This window comes from Thalassophryne amazonica, chromosome 3, assembly GCF_902500255.1.
Source record: "Thalassophryne amazonica chromosome 3, fThaAma1.1, whole genome shotgun sequence".
Taxonomy (NCBI): domain Eukaryota; kingdom Metazoa; phylum Chordata; class Actinopteri; order Batrachoidiformes; family Batrachoididae; genus Thalassophryne; species Thalassophryne amazonica.
Window position 1 is genome coordinate 139210441 of NC_047105.1, and position 20631 is coordinate 139231071.

Sequence of the window (20631 nt, forward strand, 5' to 3'; positions counted from 1 at the left end):
GTTTAGCTTTTATCTGTAACTTCCGCTATTTTTTTATTTTTATTTATTTATTAATTTTTTTAGGGATTTATCGATTTAGCTTTATAAAAGTTAACTTTTCAGTTAGCGGATTAACGGTTATCAAAGCTATCCTTTTGGTTAGCTGTGCCCACCACTGGAAATAAGGTAATGGGTTTGGTATGGAAATGGCTAAAAAAAATAAATAAATAAAAACATATTCCAACATCACGTTTCGGTAAAGGCCAAGTCCGTCATGGAGCTAGATTATGAGTTATAAGTGGTTTTGTGGTGCCAGATGTGTAATTTGCAGGCCAGTGGCAGTCACCCAGATGGATTGGGCTACAGTTCATCCAAACTCCAGCCATCAGGGTTACCCACACAGAGTCTCCATAGTCACCTTGACATATTTGCACATTGACAGAGTAATCCACCCTATCTTCAGTTGTCTTAAGTCAGTGACATCATCAGGCAGGATGTTCTCATGAAGCGTTCAAAGTTAAATATAAAAATTGAATGGGAAAGTGTCTCCAAACTTTTGACTGCTAGTGTATATACTAGACAACCACTGCATGGGCTGCAGTGGGATAATTTTCCCATAGCTTTTCTATAGAAACCTGAAAGAGCTGTTTTGTAGCTGAAAAATCACTGCTCTTGATGTTGCCGTGTTTGCAGTGCTGTGTCACAATGAACCCATTAAAGACCTGGAGCGAGGGTGAGACACTACACAGCCCGGACAGGGTGAATGAGGCCCAAACAAACCCCACCTTAGAGTTATTGAAAAAGCTAAACAAACAGGATAACCTTGGTTTGTGTGTTTATATTAAAGCTTTTTTTGGGCCCAAGGTGCTGGTTTTCACAACTGTTTTTTTTTTTTTCTAATTCCCATTTATGTCTTTCGTAAATGTGGATTCCCCATATCTAACATCTTCAACCTGCTAATAGCTGCTAAATTTCACTCAACAGAACTACTGGAGCATACATCTTAGATGGTCAGTTTGGACAACGTGTCATATTATTACAGATATTTGTCATAAAAGCTCATAAAGACACATTGCTCCACAACTAGCAGTTGCAGCTTGCAGCCTCTGTGCTCCCAGAGCTCTGACCTCAGCTCAGCACACATGAACTGTCACTCAAAGTAGCCACGCCTCTAATTACGCAGAATATTATGTATTAAAATATGTTAAAGTTATAACCCCCACCCCCCTTACAGTTGTCATTGAGGGGGGAACTAGCTACAGATACCAAAACCATTTTTGTGCCAGGCTGTAAACATGTTTATTTCCACTCTAAAGTTGGACATTTTAACATGGGTTTCTCCGGGAACCTGGTTGCTTTTGGAACCAGCTTCATGTGGCTGGTCACGGAACTGTAACTTGGTCTTCTTCCTGTTGTGCCTCATTTTGGATGGCCTGAAGTTACTGCTTAGTTTAGCCAAAGCTCAGGAGCGCTGAAAATGAAGTGAATGAACTTTTGTTCCTCGTCTGTCTCTGGTTTTGTTGTGGTGGTTTTTCAGATGTCCCCGATCCACCTCACAAGTTGGTTTTGTCTGAACACAAGAGCAGAAGTGTCAAATTGAAATGGATTCCGGGCGACGATCACAACAGCTCCACCACAGGTAAACGTCTCCGTGCACATTCAGGACATGCTCGTCATCGTTCTGCGTGCACGTGTTGTTTCAAACATTATCCAGTCATCCATGTGTGAATTCTGACTGTCCTCCCTGAGGATGACACAAGCCCAGATCAGGGTGTGAGCGGTGTCCTCGTTCCATAACAAGGCGATGGTGGTGATGAGTTGCTCCCTCTGTCTTTGTGTCTGTTAACAGAATTTATTATCGAGTATGAGGAAAGCCAGTGGGAGCCAGGGAACTGGAAGGAGCTGCTCAGAGTGCCTGGGAACCACGGCTCTGCTGTCCTGAAGCTCCACGGCCATGTGGACTATCGCTTCCGTGTGTCAGCGGTAAACGCTGTGGGGCGGGGTCATCCCAGCAGGCCCACCGAGAGATACAAAACTCCCCCAGCAGGTCTCCTCCCTTCTCCTGTCATCATTCATTAGAATTTATGATCATGTCCTCAGGACACAGCAGCTGTGTGGACTTTAAAACACTCACCTGCTTCATCACTGATTCCACGCTTGCTGAAAATCTGCTCTGCTGTGTGTCTGTTTTTTTTTTCTCACTAACAACGCCTTCAAAATCTATATTTGTGCTTTTCCACAGCCCCAGACAAGAACCCTGAAAATATCAAAATCAAAGGTTATTTGCCACATGAAATGGATATCAACTGGGAGGTGAGATCCAGGCTTTTATTTTCATCTTCCTGCCTTAACATGCTGAATTATTCACAGACTCTAGAAGTCAAGAAACTTCTTTAAGCGAGGAGAGATGAGGCTTTATCAATGTTTCATAGACAATTATCAATAGGAATTTGTGAAATGGAAATGGCCTACTTTTGATACTTCATCTTGCGGTTCAAATCTTTTCAAAAGCCTTTTTTCTAATATCACCGTGTTTCAAACAAACTCGGCCCTTCTGCTTTCTCTGATTACAAAAAAAAAAGCAAAGCAAAGAAATACCAGATTTTCTTTGAACATGTGCAGTAATATATTGTAATTTATGAAGACGTCTCTGTGTTCCTCATTTATTAACACTCACCCGATCACATTAACGCAGCCCCGTAATTGTGGATTCATGCGCTCGCCTGCTGCTAATGAGTTCCTTTGGTGTTTTATGGTGCCTTATTCTGTTTCTCGCACTGAGATATCTGTGATCTGATAATCTTTTAATCTGTGATGTTTTAGTTCTGTATGAAAGAAACAGGTGCCTGCCACACCATGTCAATGCTTCATTGTTTTATGAGACAGGATTAAAATTAAAACAATACTGTTTGTCAGAAGTTGTGAAATACAAACTTATTTTCAAGAACGTTGTAACTACAAAAAACAATGTGATGATTTTCAAATCATTTAATCCCATGTTTAAGCAAAAATGGCATTAAATATATGATTAGCATTAAATATATGGTATGATCACATGCTCTCTGACTGATTTAGTCAGTTACAAATGGGACAGTGGTCATTAACATTCCTGCATCCATTTAATCCTGTTTCGTCCCCCGCTGAAAAATAACTGTCATTCAAGATATAGTCCAGTTTGATGATTTCAAAAAATGGATTATATTTTGACAAATATGCACTGTAATACGAAAAAGTTCAGAAAATATTTAAAGTATGCATTTGGTAAAAATGCTATATTTTGATTACATTATACCTAATTTCCAATATTTTCCAACAATACATAATTAGACATATTTGAGGAAATTTACATATTTCAGAAAATTGTCTCATTTGTCAATTGAAATTTTGTTTTTCTTGTTTTGTAATATTTTATGAATAGGAAATGATACTTTTAATTTGGTAGGTCCATAAGCATTTGGACATCACCTGTTCCTTCCTTGTCTTCATAATGAATTGGTTGCTGCAGTTACTGTTTCTAAGCAACAGACCAGTCATCATTTGGACAAGTGGACACACTTACGTACACACATACAGCTTACTTTTGTCGATAAATAAATAAATAAATGAATTAATTTCCCAGTTTCAACATTATATATGTATTTTTGTACTATTTTCAATTAAATGTAGGGTTTAAATAATTTGCAAATAAGGATATTCTATTTTTATTTACTTTTATACAATATCCCAACCTTTTAGAAGTAGGCTTGTAAGAAGTTCCAAGAATCATTTTACATAGATGCCAAAGTTTCTCTCAAAACCTCCACATTATTCTCATTCTGTCATGGTTTTTGCTTTCCTTCACATCTATCCCTCAGCCCCTGTTACCCATTGAGCACAATGGCCCTGGTCTGGAATACAAGGTGAGTTACAGGCGGCAAGACCTGCAGGAGGACTGGACGGAGCACACAGTCAAGAGACACTCCTTTGTGGTGAAGGGCACACCCACCTTTGTGCCTTACGAGATCAAGATTCACGCCAGGAACCACCAAGGATGGGCCCCGGAGCCCAAAATAGTGACGGGATTCTCAGGAGAAGACTGTGAGTTTTACTCTGAGTTCATCTCAAATCAAACAGCAGTTGTCTTTGCGGCCACCAGGATCCTGCATTATGCAGAAAGTCTTCATAAACCGAATGCAAACAAATGCATAAACCTGACAGAACAAACATTGCTATTTAAACTGTTATATTAAAGAATGCCAGCAAGTTTTAAAAAGATGCGATTTTAAAAGATGCCAATGTGGCCTAAATATTAGATTCACTGGTCCTCCCTGGTATGAATCAGAATCCTAAATAGTCCTGGTAATGGATTTATTTTGAACACTGGTCTCTCAATATACAGTGTGCAAATGATTCAATTTGTAATGATATAAAATCAAAATGGTGAAAAAAAATCTGGCTTCTTGTTTAGAAATTTCATAACAATGCACTTTAAATCAAATCAAATCAAATCAATTTTATTTATATAGCGCCAAATCACAACAAACAGTTGCCCCAAGGCACTTTATATTGTAAGGCAAAGCCATACAATAATTACGGAAAAACCCCAACGGTCAAAACGACCCCCTGTGAGCAAGCACTTGGCGACAGTGGGAAGGAAAAACTCCCTTTTAACAGGGAGAAACCTCCAGCAGAACCAGGCTCAGGGAGGGGCAGTCTTCTGCTGGGACTGGTTGGGGCTGAGGGAGAGAACCAGGAAAAAGACATCAATCACTAATGATTAAATGCAGAGTGGTGCATACAGAGCAAAAAGAGAAAGAAACACTCAGTGCATCATGGGAACCCCCCCATCAGTCTAAGTCTATAGCAGCATAACTAAGGGATGGTTCAGGGTCACCTGATCCAGCCCTAACTATAAGCTTTAGCAAAAAGGAAAGTTTTAAGCCTAATCTTAAAAGTAGAGAGGGTGTCTGTCTCCCTGATCTGAACTGGGAGCTGGTTCCAGAGGAGAGGAGCCTGAAAGCTGAAGGCTCTGCCTCCCATTCTACTCTTACAAACCCTAGGAACTACAAGTAAGCCTGCAGTCTGAGAGCGAAGCGCTCTATTGGGGTGATATGACTTTACAAAACATGACATTGAATAGGATTTAAATGAAATTAAAAACATTATTTTCCACACTTAAATTTGTTTTCTGACTGATTTCACAAATTGTATCTGATCAATCACAGCAACTGCGAGTCCATTTGTGTGCCAAATGTCAGAGTGACCAAACCGAAATAGGTGAATCCACCCCCTGAGATCTACTAACCTCGTCCAGGTCTGAGGACCTCACAGAGTGCTGCCACTGTAATCTGAACTTTCATTGCTCCTTTGACAGCAGTGGGAGATGTTCCAGGTGTCCATCAACATGATGTTTGGACCTGGGCTATGCAGTGAATGACTCCTCAGCATCTCACCAATCGCCACCCCCAGAGTTAAGACCCTTGGTGGTTTACCATGTGCATATGTTTTTTTTTTTCTTTTTCAGAGAGACCTTCATAACTCATGCCATCCTCTGCTGGAAGCCAGCTCCAGAATTTCTCCCATAGAATGCTAAACTAAAGATCTTTATTTGCAGTGTTGCAGACCGAACAGTCCCCCTAAACCCCCCCAGTTGATGTGTTTCACCTATTATCACCATGTTTCTGCTCCAAACTGCACACCAGTCATCATCTGTCTCAGTGACAGATATTTGAAGCTTTTGTACAACAATCATTTTCACATAAATTCAGCATTATTTCATCATAAAAGGCGGCAGAAGCGTGAAGAGTGCTGTGGCTAAATGAGGTGCTAGCTGATGTGTTCACTGCACGTTGGATACTTCAAAGCGTCACAGAATTTCGCCTCATTTCTGCTTAAAGCTGACTTTAGAATGATTTTAGAGGTGTTACCTTTATCATCTGATGGTTAATAATCCCATCAATCCATTTGATTGATTTGGGTGAAGAGACTACGAAGAATCCCAGACATGCTGCTCTGGTCCGAAATGACACATGCACAGATGCAAAAGGCGGACCAATTTTTAGGGCTGGACCATTCAGTCTGCTACACTGGTGTAAGGGTTTGCAATTTGTTTTTGTTTTTTGTTTTTTTGTTGTTGTTTTTTGTATCTGAAGCAGTTTTGTGCCAATCCTGTGCCAACACCTAATGTTGAAAATGGCACTTCATTAACTGCTGGCTGGAGGACCAGTGACAGTCCCAAATGCAGTTTCATTCATTTTCAATTTATTCATTGAGCACAAGATCATGACATGAGTCACCTCAAAGCACTATACACAAGTAAGGTCCAGTACTTGGCAGGTCATCACTGTCAAGTGCCTGAGTGCCAAGGCCTTTTCCAGAAAATGGAAAAAGGTCAAGGGAATGCCCACTTATCATCCAGCCATGCCAGATAAGTGGCTACTTTTGGGATGTGGAATGGACAGGCTATCTGCATGAGTATTTGTCAACCAAGACCTAGGAGGTTCCATAGTGTAATGGATGCATTGACATGTACCACCAACACCTTCTCCTATATCTGTCTAAAAGAATATTTATGGGCTTGAAATTATCATGTACACTGTAAACCCAAACAAGTTAGCAGAAATGGTAAATTGTATATAGCGTTTTTCCATCTGCATCAGATGCTCAAAGTGATTTACACATCAATGCCTCACATTCACCCCGGTGTCAGGCTGCTGGCATGCAAGGCACCCACTACAGACCAGGAGCAACTAGGACAGATGTCCACATGAACTGACGGTCTGTTTCAGCTGGAACAGCCTGTCAATGTGCGTGCTCTCCAGCTCGTCGCAAAAGCAATATATGATTCTATGAATTTCCACATGAGGACAGCAGGCAGAGACACACGCCTCACGGAGGAATGTTGTAAGTTTATGTCCTTCTAAACACAGTAGGTGGTCTCCAGCTGGGACATCCAGGAGCACAAATCACAACAGCAGCCGCTGTGAGCAGACACACACCCCTGTCAGTTCAACGCTCAGACCGTGTCTCTGTGTTGTGTGGTCAGGTACCTTCCCGTGCTGTGTGCACTCAGACCTCGCTGTCCGGCTGCCGTGTGATCAGATCTGTACATTCATATCGGCATTTTATGCAAGTGTGCCCCCCCCGGCACACCACATGTGGGGAGCAGGGGGAGGCCTGACACACGTACATACATGCGAGACAAATGCACCACATGTTTGTTGCTTTCACGCCACACTCATGAGGGCACTTATACAAATTTCCAGCTTGAGAGTGATTGTGCTCACCTCGTCCACAATTTCTCGGATAGTCACACGACTGAAAAGTCACCGAAAGCCGTCTGAATCTTCCGAATGATGGAAGAGCTGGGCATGTCACAACATGTCCTGTGAGGCTTCAATACGGAGGCGCTTTTGTTCCGCCATCAGCTTTGTGCCCAAGCCATCGGCATGAATTTTGCTGCAACGCTTTTCATGGCAAAATCTTCTGTCACAGTGGAATGTGCCGAAAAAGTGCTGATGTCCACCTCTTCCGCAATTTTTCGGATAGTCACACGACGGTCCCACATCACCACAGCGTTCACTTTGGAAATGATCTGGTCATTTCAGCATGTTGATGGCCGCCCGGAGCACGGCGCGCTCTCCACTGTTGTGCGGCTGTCTTTAAACCGGTTGTACCACTCCTTAATCTGTGTGATGCCCATAGGATTTTCACTGAAAGCCGTCTGAATAATCCGAATGGTTTCCACCTGGCTGTCGCCCAGTTTCTGGCAACATTTGACGCATTCACACTGCTCCAGTTCTTCCGCCATTTTCCTTGCAAAGAAAATCAAATGAGAGACTACACCCATCCTCACACAAAGGCTGCTTACAAGGAAATGACGCAATCGACAGGCGTGAAAAAATTCACGCATGCGCACGAAGGTTCAAGGTTGGCTCATGCAAGCACACATGATTCAAATCCATCAGGTTTTTGAAAAAAATAAAAAGGTTGGATACTTTTCTAACAGACCTCCTATATTGCATTACTGCAAAACGAAGACCATTTTGGATTCTATTGAATGTGAAGAAAAATGGCACCCTATTTTTTAAAGCGTGTGATTTCTTTTGCTTTTGATAAAAAAAAAAAAAAAAACACAAAATTACAAATGATCCTACACTATTTACTCCACTCTGCATCACGATTCATTAGAGGTGCTCCTTCAGTTGTTGAATAACTTTGGAGACAATCAAATAAAACAAACCCATAAAAATGGATAAAAATGTCTAGGCAATATATGTCTAATTTGTTATCCAGCTTAGAATTAAACACACCAAAAAGACAACTTATTAACTTTTGTTTAACTCCGTTTAACTTTAACTTGTGGATGCTTCAAAGCTCAAAGAACAAGTTCATGTAATTACAACCTGAGTCATTTTAAAACATTGTTAGACATTAAGCCTCTTTCTGCTGTCCTGTCATTTCACAACTGTGCTGTATGAAACAAATCCCTTAACACAATTATAAAAGGAAATGTCACCTGAGCACCCGACAATATAGTGCAACTCACAATGTCAACTGAGCACCCGACAATATAGTGCAACTCACAATCCTATTTTCCTAAACCTTAAAATTGTGACGTTATTTACATCCTCGTATTTTCTGTTTACTTGCACCATATATTTCTGGTGATATTATAAGTTCTATGTGGACTATAGTTTTGTGCCATTAGGGTTATTTTGTTGATATTTTGAGTGTCCACTGGATTGGGACAGCTGCTCTGTTGACTTGCATTTGTGCTCAGTTCCCATTATGCAGTGAGGCTGCTGTCATTCTGCTGAATCGTTTGTGTCTCATGATATTTTGCCGCCCCACAGTTTTACATGTTGGTTAATAGGGATGGGTAATGATAAGGTTTTATCGATATCGATGCTATTATCGATTCTGCTTATCGATCAGATTCCTTATTGATTCCCTTATCGATACCTCGTGAATTTTGTACTAAAAGTAGGCTTTACAGGTTTTCTATGTATTTCCTTGAGTGTTAAAGTAAATAAATATGAAATTAGTCACATCCTTGATCTCTGGACATAAATAAAAATAAACAAAACAGTGTTTAACTTTGAAGTTATTAATTCAGACTGAATTCTATCGTTCTATCTTGACTTGTCAGAGAGCCGTGCAGCGTTTGGAGCTGTGTGAACAGAACAGAGGATGATTCTCATTTCTTTCTCGTAACAAGACAGGAGTCCCAGTTAGTAACTTTAATCCGCACAAAAGTGAATCACAGCTCATATTCAGGGATGAAAGTGGTGAAAAACAAAAAAAGCTGAAACCCAAAATTACCCCCCAACACCATCTGCACAAAAATGTTTGTCTGGGGCTATTCCAGACAATAAACTGGAGTGAGTGCTGAATCCATTTAGGTGAGAAAAAAAAAAATACAACTTTCCTTTCAAATTTCAAATTCATTCATTTTAACATTGAAAATGCCATAGACATGCTAACGCGTTAGCATTGCTCCCATTTTTAAGTTATAAAATACATCTATCAACTGTTTCAGAAGACCATAACAGGTCGGTTTAACATAGAAAAGGTAAATAATACTCACAGACGTATGCTCTTTAGCGTTTTAGCAGGGGAAAATTAAGTGAAAGAAAGAAATAAACGAAGCAATCGACCGAAGCATTGCTTCAATCTGCGAACCACGCTTTGATTGGTTCAAGGTTCAAAGCAAAGCCGCGCTGCAGAAAAGTTGATTAAGGACCCGCTGCAAGGTCTGTAATCAATGTAGAGAAATGATCATTTTCCTGACAAACACCCGCCAAAACAACGGCCACTCTGAAGGACCAATAACAGAACCGTTAAGCACAAAGCTTATTGATGTCGGTGGATCGAATCATTTCTTAACGATACCCGAAAGGAACCGGTTCTCGATACCCATCCCTATTGGTTACTAAGCAGTTCTGTTATCAAGCTGTGAAAATGACTTTCCACATGTGTCTGTGCGGCCCACCGAGGTGGAGCCGTGCCATCCTGCACAGAACCTCTGAGCACAACTACAATTTGTTTTTACAGAACACAGAAGACATTTACAGTGTCTGATTCAGGGAAAAGTGACATTTTACTCCCAGGGTGCACTGCACACATACCACACACTGCATGAAGATTTTTTTATTTAAGTCGCAGCTTATCTAAACTATATCGTCACAAAGGCTTGACTGATGAGATGATATTTACCGCCCCAGTTGTTATGATTATGATGCTTATTCATTTGGTTATTTTGGCTCCCCCTCCAACATGTGGTGCCCTACACACTGCACCTGAAGCCTGTGCTTCAGCTGCAGCTCTGATGGTCTAAAGTTGAGGTGTAGTCAGGCACAGTGCTGGGGCGCGTTAGTAACATAAGGCTCAATGTTTTTTTCAATGTTTCCGATTCACTTAAAACAGGCGTTTTTACAACTCAGGTATTCTGCTTCTACATACAGGAGCATGCATTAGTGCACATATTCCTCATTCACTCAACAATGTAACACAAAATTGAACCGAAAACCAAAGGAAGGAGCAGTCTGTGGCTGAAGAGGCTCCTCTGGTTGCTGATGACGGTGTGCAGAGGGTGACTGGCATTGTCTATAATGTCCAGTAGTTTATCCAGTGTTCTCCTGGATAAACTACTGGACATTATGGACAATGCCAGTCACCCTGTGCACACCGTCATGTGTGCCACCAGTTTATCCAGTGTTCTCCAAGCAGGGGTGGTGGCCAAGTGGTTAATGCACTTGGTTTCAGTTCAGAAGGTTCCAGGTTCAAATCCCACCCCTGCCACATTTGTCCATGTAATGTGGAGTTGCGTCAGGAAGGGCAAAGTTGTGCCAATTCAACATGCAGATCCACCTTGGATTTGCTGTGGCGACCCCGAGTGCAAACAAGGGAGCAGCTGAAGGGACTTACTTTACTTATCAATCAATCAATCAATCAATTTTTTTTTATATAGCGCCAAATCACAACAAACAGTTGCCCCAAGGCGCTTTATATTGTAAGGCAAGGCCATACAATAATGATGTAAAACCCCAACGGTCAAAACGACCCCCTGTGAGCAAGCACTTGGCTACAGTGGGAAGGAAAAACTCCCTTTTAACAGGAAGAAACCTCCAGCAGAACCAGGCTCAGGGAGGGGCAGTCTTCTGCTGGGACTGGTTGGGGCTGAGGGAGAGAACCAGGAAAAAGACATGCTGTGGAGGGGAGCAGAGATCGATCACTAATGATTAAATGCAGAGTGGTGCATACAGAGCAAAAAGAGAAAGAAACAGTGCATCATGGGAACCCCCCAGCAGTCTACGTCTATAGCAGCATAACTAAGGGATGGTTCAGGGTCACCTGATCCAGCCCTAACTATAAGCTTTAGCAAAAAGGAAAGTTTTAAGCCTAATCTTAAAAGTAGAGAGGGTGTCTGTCTCCCTGATCTGAATTGGGAGCTGGTTCCACAGGAGAGGAGCCTGAAAGCTGAAGGCTCTGCTTCCCATTCTACTCTTACAAACCCTAGGAACTACAAGTAAGCCTGCAGTCTGAGAGCGAAGCGCTCTATTGGGGTGATATGGTACTACGAGGTCCCTAAGATAAGATGGGACCTGATTATTCAAAACCTTATAAGTAAGAAGAAGAATTTTAAATTCTATTCTAGAATTAACAGGAAGCCAATGAAGAGAGGCCAATATGGGTGAGATATGCTCTCTCCTTCTAGTCCCCGTCAGCACTCTAGCTGCAGCATTTTGAATTAACTGAAGGCTTTTTAGGGAACTTTTAGGACAACCTGATAATAATGAATTACAATAGTCCAGCCTAGAGGAAATAAATGCATGAATTAGTTTTTCAGCATCACTCTGAGACAAGACCTTTCTGATTTTAGAGATATTGCATAAATGCAAAAAAGCAGTCCTACATATTTGTTTAATATGCGCTTTGAATGACATATCCTGATCAAAAATGACTCCAAGATTTCTCACAGTATTACTAGAGGTCAGGGTAATGCCATCCAGAGTAAGGATCGGGTTAGACACCATGTTTCTAAGATTTGTGGGGCCAAGAACAATAACTTCAGTTTTATCTGAGTTTAAAAGCAGGAAATTAGAGGTCATCCATGTCTTTATGTCTGTAAGACAATCCTGCAGTTTAGCTAATTGGTGTGTGTCCTCTGGCTTCATGGATAGATAAAGCTGGGTATCATCTGCGTAACAATGAAAATTTAAGCAATAACGTCTAATAATACTGCCTAAGGGAAGCATATATAAAGTGAATAAAATTGGTCCTAGCACAGAACCTTGTGGAACTCCATAATTAACTTTAGTCTGTGAAGAAGATTCCCCATTTACATGAACAAATTGTAATCTATTAGACAAATATGATTCAAACCACCGCAGCGCAGTGCCTTTAATACCTATGGCATGCTCTAATCTCTGTAATAAAATTTTATGGTCAACAGTATCAAAAGCAGCACTGAGGTCTAACAGAACAAGCACAGAGATGAGTCCACTGTCCGAGGCCATAAGAAGATCATTTGTAACCTTCACTAATGCTGTTTCTGTACTATGATGAATTCTAAAACCTGACTGAAACTCTTCAAATAGACCATTCCTCTGCAGATGATCAGTTAGCTGTTTTACAACTACCCTTTCAAGAATTTTTGAGAGAAAAGGAAGGTTGGAGATTGGCCTATAATTAGCTAAGATAGCTGGGTCAAGTGATGGCTTTTTAAGTAATGGTTTAATTACTGCCACCTTAAAAGCCTGTGGTACATAGCCAACTAACAAAGATAGATTGATCATATTTAAGATCGAAGCATTAAATAATGGTAGGGCTTCCTTGAGCAGCCTGGTAGGAATGGGGTCTAATAAACATGTTGATGGTTTGGATGAAGTAACTAATGAAAATAACTCAGACAGAACAATCGGAGAGAAAGAGTCTAACCAAATACCGGCATCACTGAAAGCAGCCAAAGATAACGATACGTCTTTGGGATGGTTATGAGTAATTTTTTCTCTAATAGTTAAAATTTTGTTAGCAAAGAAAGTCATGAACTCATTACTAGTTAAAGATAATGGAATACTCAGCTCAATAGAGCTCTGACTCTTTGTCAGCCTGGCTACAGTGCTGAAAAGAAACCTGGGGTTGTTCTTATTTTCTTCAATTAGTGATAAGTAGAAAGATGTCCTAGCTTTACGGAGGGCTTTTTTATAGAGCAACAGACTCTTTTTCCAGGCTAAGTGAAGATCTTCTAAATTAGTGAGACGCCATTTCCTCTCCAACTTACGGGTTATCTGCTTTAAGCTACGAGTTTGAGAGTTATACCATGGAGTCAGACACTTCTGATTTAAAGCTCTCTTTTTCAGAGGAGCTACAGCATCCAAAGTTGTCTTCAATGAGGATGTAAAACTATTGACGATAGATAAAACTATTATCCAGTGTTCTCCTCTCTGTCACCATCATTAGAGATTCCAGCAACCACAGACCCCACCCGCCTGATCAGTTTGTCCAGCCTAGATGTGTCCGTCTTGGATGTGCTGCCCCCCAGCACATCCACGGTGTAAAAGAGGATGCTGGCTACCACGGACTGGTAGAACAACCACAGGAGTTTCATACAGATGTTAAACGACTACAGCCTCCTCAAGAAGTACAGCCTGCTCTGTCCCCTGCTGTACAGGTGTTTGCCAGTCCAGTTTGCCGTCCAGGTGAAGTCCGAAGTACTTATAGGAATCCACAGCCTCCACCTCAATTCCTTGATCAGAACTGGTTGCAGTCTTGGTCTGGACGTCCTCAAGTCAATGACCAGTTCCTTTGTCTATGAGGTGTTGAGCTGTAGATGGTTTGTGTAGGTACAGAGTATCCGTTGTTTGGGTTTGTGTGGGTACGGAGTATCCTGTAGATGGTTTGTGTGGCACCAGATAGCAAAGTCCTTCACTAGGCTCCTCCTCTCTGTCATCCCTGATGCATCCAGCAATGGCTGTGTCATCTGCAAACCTCTGGATGCAACACAGCTCAGAGTTATAGCAGAAGTCTGAGGTATACAGGGTGAAGACAAGAGGGGCCAGCACCATGCCCTGGGGTGCTCCGGTGCTGCTGATCATAGTTGTTGGATGTGGTGTCCTTGTCAGTGCGGTCTGTCAATGAGATAGCTGGAGAACCAAGTGAGCAGGTAGGGGTCTACTTGCATCCTGTTCAGTTTGTCCTGAAGCGCAAGGGGCTGGATGGTGCTGAAAGAACTTGAGACGTCCAGGAAGAGAATCCTCACAGTGCCGCTTCCCTTATCAAGTCCAAGTGTGCTCGGTGTAGCAGGTAGAGGGTGGCATCCTCCACACCTACCTCTGCCCAGTATGCAAACTGCAGTCAGTCCTGGACATGTTGCACCTGGTGTTTGAGGAGCCCAAGGCAGAGCGGAAGTGAGGAGCACCAAAATGGGTTCCACCGTGGGATGATCCATGAACATGGTACTGTTTGCGTCTGATGGGATATAGAGGAGGTCCAGTGGATCACCAGTTGGAGGAGCTGTTGCAGGAACAGCTTGGCTTCAAGCAGCTGTGGTGGATGCTTCATCTGTAAATGACCTTTTGCATGTTTAGATTTTTTTTGGCCTGCAGATCCCTTCTCTGGCCTATAAATCTCTGACTTCTGTTTCCCACTGAGTCCACCATTTAAAGTAAAATGCATGAGGTTCAAGTGCACATAAATCTCTAATGGAATGATTCATTTAATTTGTGTTACACCCTAAAACACACCCATTATTCATTGAGTAATTCATCCCCTTTTCACTCTGCATCTGAATATGCGTTCATATTACATGTTGTATAAATAGCAAAGTGGAGTTGGTCAACTGCCAAATGCACTTGTGTTATGCTCAAACTAAAGTAAAATTTCACACTTAGACTAAATTTTTAAAGGGAAACAAACTTGTAAGTGCAGATTGGCTTTGTGATCAAGGCTGGGCTCATTTGCAATTTCCTCTTACAAAATATGTTTTGTGGTTTCTCCGTGCTATTAAAATGCTATTAAGTCAATTAATATTCAGCTTCCAGCTTTAAGACGTGCTTTTATGTAAATGGCCAGTTTGAGTGAGATCACTTTTCTTCTTTTATTTAACTTTTAGTTGCAGTATTCAGGGAACATACAACATAAAAAAGCTTTTAAATTTGATTTACCTACTTACATTCTGTATGTATGAGTTTTCAAGTTACGGGAGGTTTACTGTCTGTCCTCTCTTTAGCTTTCTTCTGGACCTGCCCCCAGGAGGTCATCTCAGGTCATGGCTCTTGTCTCTGTGGTCATATAAATGTGGTGATAGTAAATATCATATTTAAGCCCTTTAGTTCAGTGGTTTGACTATTTGACATTAGTTTTCTCCCTGTCACTTGAGTCCTTAGTTGACTAGATGTCGAGGTGTTTATGGCAAGCCATTTGGAAATATCCAAAGAATAGTCACACTTTTGGACTAGTGCATGCTTTGTACATCAAAAAGTCAGGTTTCTCTGTAATAATTCAATAAAGGTTAGTACTTATCCTAACCTGCATCACTGAGTCCAATGGCAATAAACTTTGGCAAGCCCTTAGCAAGGTACAACAGCAAGTGTGACCATGGTCCTCGAACGTCTTGCACACGAAGGATACTCTGTACCCTGGAAGCTTAAATTACAACTGAAATGTGCCAAACCTCGAACATGTCCAAGGTTTTAGTGAGGTGGCCAAGTTTCATCCTGATGTATGACATCTGTAAAATATCACTGACATAGGTTTTCCAAGATCGAGCCATTTGAACTGACAAGTCTGTGTTGCCCCGAAGACCACTTAGGTGTTTCCACTGACGGTAAATCAGCTGATTTGGTGCATATTTTAAAGCAGTTAGGAGTTGATAAATGTTAAATAAGCCATTTTGGAGCTTAGGTTAGAGTTATGGTTAGCTTGAGTTTTGCTTGTCTTAGTGGACGTCTACATGAACAGGATTACTGAGTTAGACTTTGAGAACGTTGAGGTTGGAAACCCAGGCACAAGTCCTTGTGAAGGGCAGATGCATGAAAGTGATTTTGGGCAAATGACCCTTTTAAGTATCTCTAAGATAGCTGATGCTACATTTTATATTTGTAATTTCCAATAAGTGCATACATTTACATTTCATCATCTTTATCAGTGAATAGAGCATTCTTAGAAGCCAGTTGTCATTAAATAAACAGCTAACCAAAAGTTCAGTAACTGATAATCAGCTAACTGAAAAGTTATCTTTTTAACTCTAAACCGATAAACTGCCTAAAAACTTATCGGAAGCTACAGATAACCAATAACTTTAAATTTTGCCTCCCATACGCTCTCAGCTACTAAGAAGCTGATTTTGAGTTTAAACACGCCAAAGCTTCTGATAGAACCAATGGCGATCAAAAACGCGAACAGCTAATGAGCCAGTACTTGTCTTTGTGCACTCTGCCCCCTGCTGTAGGAGAACACCATTTACCCTGATAGGATACAGTGGTCCCGCGATGAGGCAGAGGTCTTGAAATGGAAAGCAGGTTTGAGTTATGGTTGGTTATGGTTGCTTTAAAAATAAAATTATTCTGGAGAGAATAACTACATTAATGTAAACTCTTAAAATGTACAAAGTGATATATAAGACATATCTGTTCATTTTAAAATAATGCACTAATTCTGTAGATTTGAACATTAACACACAGATGCCCAGAGGGGATTATGGGTAACTAAGCCTCCGCTCATACTGATTGGTTGATTCATTCATTCTATGTACTGTAAAAACCAACAGAAGTGAATCAATGTAACGTGTTGGTGTTTACAAATAAATGCGCTTTTGTAAAATGTCTTTTTTTTCATATGTATAAAAAAAGAAAGAAATTTTCAAGATCCCGCTAAACAGCGCGTAAGCACACACGTGATGACATCACAACGCTAACCGGTTAGGGAGACGAAGTTTCTTTCAGTAACAAGAACTGTCAAAAAACGTTTTCGTGTGTTGGAATTGTGTGGCGATAAGAATCGCCTTTTGAATGCTTGAATAATGATGTCAGTCGCACAAAGAAATCAAATAATAGTGAAAACATGTTTGGTGTGGTGTCATAACGCATCAATCACTTGATCCATAAGGTGTCATAACATCCGATCAGTTAGCGGCTCGGTGTGGTGTTATAACAGATCAATCAGTCGCTCCGTGAGGCATCATAACATGGTTAGATAATTAGGCCGATATCGGACCTTCTTCGGATCTTCCCTTTCCGACAATCTTAAGGACACCCCGACAATCGTGATGATGCTAAATATAATCTTATCAGATATTCCTGCCATGTGTGGTGTGTTAAGAAGGACGTGAGGAGCTAAATGTGACATGCAGCCAATCAGAAAGCGAGGTGTTTGACCTGAGAATGTTCCTGTGTGAAATCTCTTTGTGTGTGTTTTTACCGTGGCTGACACCACACACTGTACAACTAAACCTGTCAGATCTATGGTTTGTTTTTATCGCCACGTGTAGGGTCTCTCAGGTTTTGGAAACCTACAGATAATTTTAAAATCCTGCGATCGAAAACACTGTGATATAACCAGTCACCAGTAGATGGCAGTGTTCTATGCATTTTGACACCGGTTATGTCACATGGCCTGAATCACAATTTTGACTTTTGGAAAAGCAATCTGGGCTTCTTCTGGCATTTTTACATAAAACAAACACAATAACAACATATACAAACCCAGAGAATATATTCACAAGAGTTTTAGGCACAATATACAAAGAGTTTAATGCTGTTGTCCGTGTGGAGCCTGATCAGAGCATCTCAAATGCATTTCTCCTCTCGTGAACTTTTACCCATAATGCACTGCGCACACACCATGTCCACACTAAAACCTTCAAAATTAGTGCATTACTTTAAAACTAAAACATATATCTGATATTTTCACTTTCACAAAACTTCAGACGTGACATGAATTTAAATAAATTGTCCAAAATTAGTTTGGTTAAAATTCTAACCATAAGTTAAAACTCTATGCCTCTGGATGACTTGAGTGCTATTGCCAGCATATTAGTATGGTGTCAAAAGAAATGTTTTTTTTTTCTTTTGTATGACCAGTTCTCCTTTGCCTGCGGAGGATAGAGCAGTTTATTCTGGAACCAGCTCTTCTCTGTTTGTAGAGAATAGAACTACACATCTACTACAAAACCTATGTCTGTAAAAATGTTAGCGGTCTAAAAATTATCAGACCAGAACTTATTGGAAGATAATTGGTCCGATGATGGTTTTGAAAAGCTAATCCAATAATGAAAACATTATCTTTGACAATTAGCGATTAGCGGAACTATGCCCACCACTGCCTAAATCACATTGTAAACATCACTATAGAAGCCAGTGGTGATCTTCTTACAAAAGATTTTGGCTCTAAATGACGTCCTGCAGAGAGAATAAACCAACACTTCCTCTGAGTGTTTTGTTTTGAACTTCTCCATTCCTTATTCACACCAGTCATGTGCAGGTGAGTCCGGCATGTGCACATATAGTGTACCTCTGCCCCCCACCCTGCCCCCACCCCCCATTCCTGTGAGGATATCATGTACAGTGCACTTAAATTACAGTTGTGACTGGTGAAAGGATAAAGTGGCTTGCCATAGTTGTTCACCTAACATATCTAGCTGCATAGCATTTGTTTCTTACCTCCAATAAGGAGGTAATGTTTCCACCTGTCTGTTAGAAGGATAACTCAAAATGTAATGAATGGATTTTAGTGAAATAAGTTATTCAGTTTTGGAGGTAATCCCAAATCCCAAAACAATATTTGGTAGTAAAAAGTTTTGACTGGTACTGCTAGTTAAGTGTAGCTGTAATGGATCACTTCTGAAGTTGGACCACCACCTGTTCCCAATCCCATACAAGGCTATTATGTCAGCATGAATTCGAAATAGAAACATGAACAGACAAAATCTCATGTGGTGCATCATTTCAACACCTCAGTGATGTAAAAGCCTTTGATTGAATTAAGAATGGCTTATGCCCCAATTTTGAGACCAGTTCAATATAGGTACAGGCAACATTTCCTGGCATCTACAGCAGGGGTGGGCAACTTGTTCCAGAAAGGGCCAAGAGGGTGCAGGCTTTCTTTGCAGCCACTGACTCCACCAGGTGATTTCACTGATGAATATCACTTTGAGCAGATGGAATTAGTTAATCAGTGAAATCACCTGGTGGAGACATTGGCTGCAAAGAAACCTGCACCCTCTTGGCCCTTTCTGGAACAAGTTGCCCACCCCTGATCTACAGTATCTGAGCAACATTTAACTGAAAAAAAAAATTGTGAGAAGATGTTGGTGAAATTTTATGAGCTGATGGATCATGTCCTAGCAAGTGAGGGATCTTATTTTGAATTTGATCCAGACCATACCAACTGGATCCAGTATTCAAAAGGCATTTTAGACATTCAGGAACATTTAATTCAAAAATGTACTGAGTTCAATAGCATTTTTTTTAGCAGATTAATTATGTCCTAGGAAATAAATTCTGAAATTTTTGTTTCAGTCAGCATCGAGAAGATACAACAACATCAAACTCGAAAAATTATGGATAGATCTTGATGAACGTTTATGAGCATATCATTATTTTTTAATCAATGCTTGGTGCTAAATGCATATTTGTGGTGGTGGGGAATATGTAGTATTGGTGGCGGTATGCACTCCCTGAGCACCTTCTAGGTTGTTTTTCCCATCCTTTCCTTAATGTAGTCACAGTACTGTGTGGATTCTAATGTGTGTTTGCCTTTGCAGTTCCCTCGGCTGCGCCTGATGATGTGGCGGTGGAGGTGATGAACAGCTCAGTGGTCAAGGTTAGCTGGACACGTGTTCACAAGGACAAGTTACATGGACATCTGGGAGGCTACAGGGTAATACCTCAGAAATAGACCTTTGCTTTAAGACACTTTAAATGCACCGGCCCTGACCTTGCTTTAACTGTTGACCTCCCCTCTCCCCACTCTGTCTCCTCTCCTCTGGCAATGGTTTTCCCTGCACACACCATCTAAAGTGTGCAATCATTCACCTAGAGTCCTCTGCTCTACACTTAGTGCACATTTGATCTGTGGAGGATTTTTTTTCATCTTTTGATGATGCTTTTTATGTCTTTGTCCTGATTTAGATAAACTGGTGGCATTTACGCAGTCTGGTGGAGTCCAAGAAAAGCCCCGGAAACAAGCACACTCTGACGTTCCCTGAGGATCGGAACCATGCAATCATCCCGGGACTAACACCTTTCTCTGAGTACACACTCATTGTGATGGCCTTCAATGGGCGGGGCAACGGGCCCGGCAGCCATCCTGTCAACTTCAAAACCCCAGAGGGAGGTAGGTGTGTGGAAAAACAGCATGCTGCCTATTGATTCCCAACAACTGAAGGCAATATCTAATAATAGTCTCAGAAGCTGGGTTCCAGAAATGGACTGCTTACTGTGTGATATACCTTCTTTGCCCCCACAGTCCCAAAGAGAAATGCTGTTTTCAGGGTCACTGATGTACAGAAGCACACAGTCTCTGTGGCCTGGGCTCCACCGCTGGAGCCTAATGGAATCCTTACCCGATACCTCCTGGAATATCAGATGAGTATGTGTCCGTATCTACTCATTAAAACCCAAAATGGCCCATTGTAATAAGATAAGTAGCTATCAAGAGTGTGATGGAGCC

At 41.2% G+C, this 20631-nt stretch overlaps 1 protein-coding gene across 1 annotated transcript in view; it reads left to right on the forward strand.

Annotated features, from left to right (window-relative positions):
• Positions 1–20631, forward strand: part of chl1b (cell adhesion molecule L1-like b) — a 303826-nt gene that overhangs the window by 143070 nt on the left and 140125 nt on the right. Inside the window, 7 exon segments of the mRNA XM_034167484.1 lie at positions 1517–1618; positions 1829–2026; positions 2222–2292; positions 3834–4056; positions 19724–19839; positions 20091–20295; positions 20428–20550. Coding sequence (XP_034023375.1) covers positions 1517–1618; positions 1829–2026; positions 2222–2292; positions 3834–4056; positions 19724–19839; positions 20091–20295; positions 20428–20550 — 1038 coding nt within the window.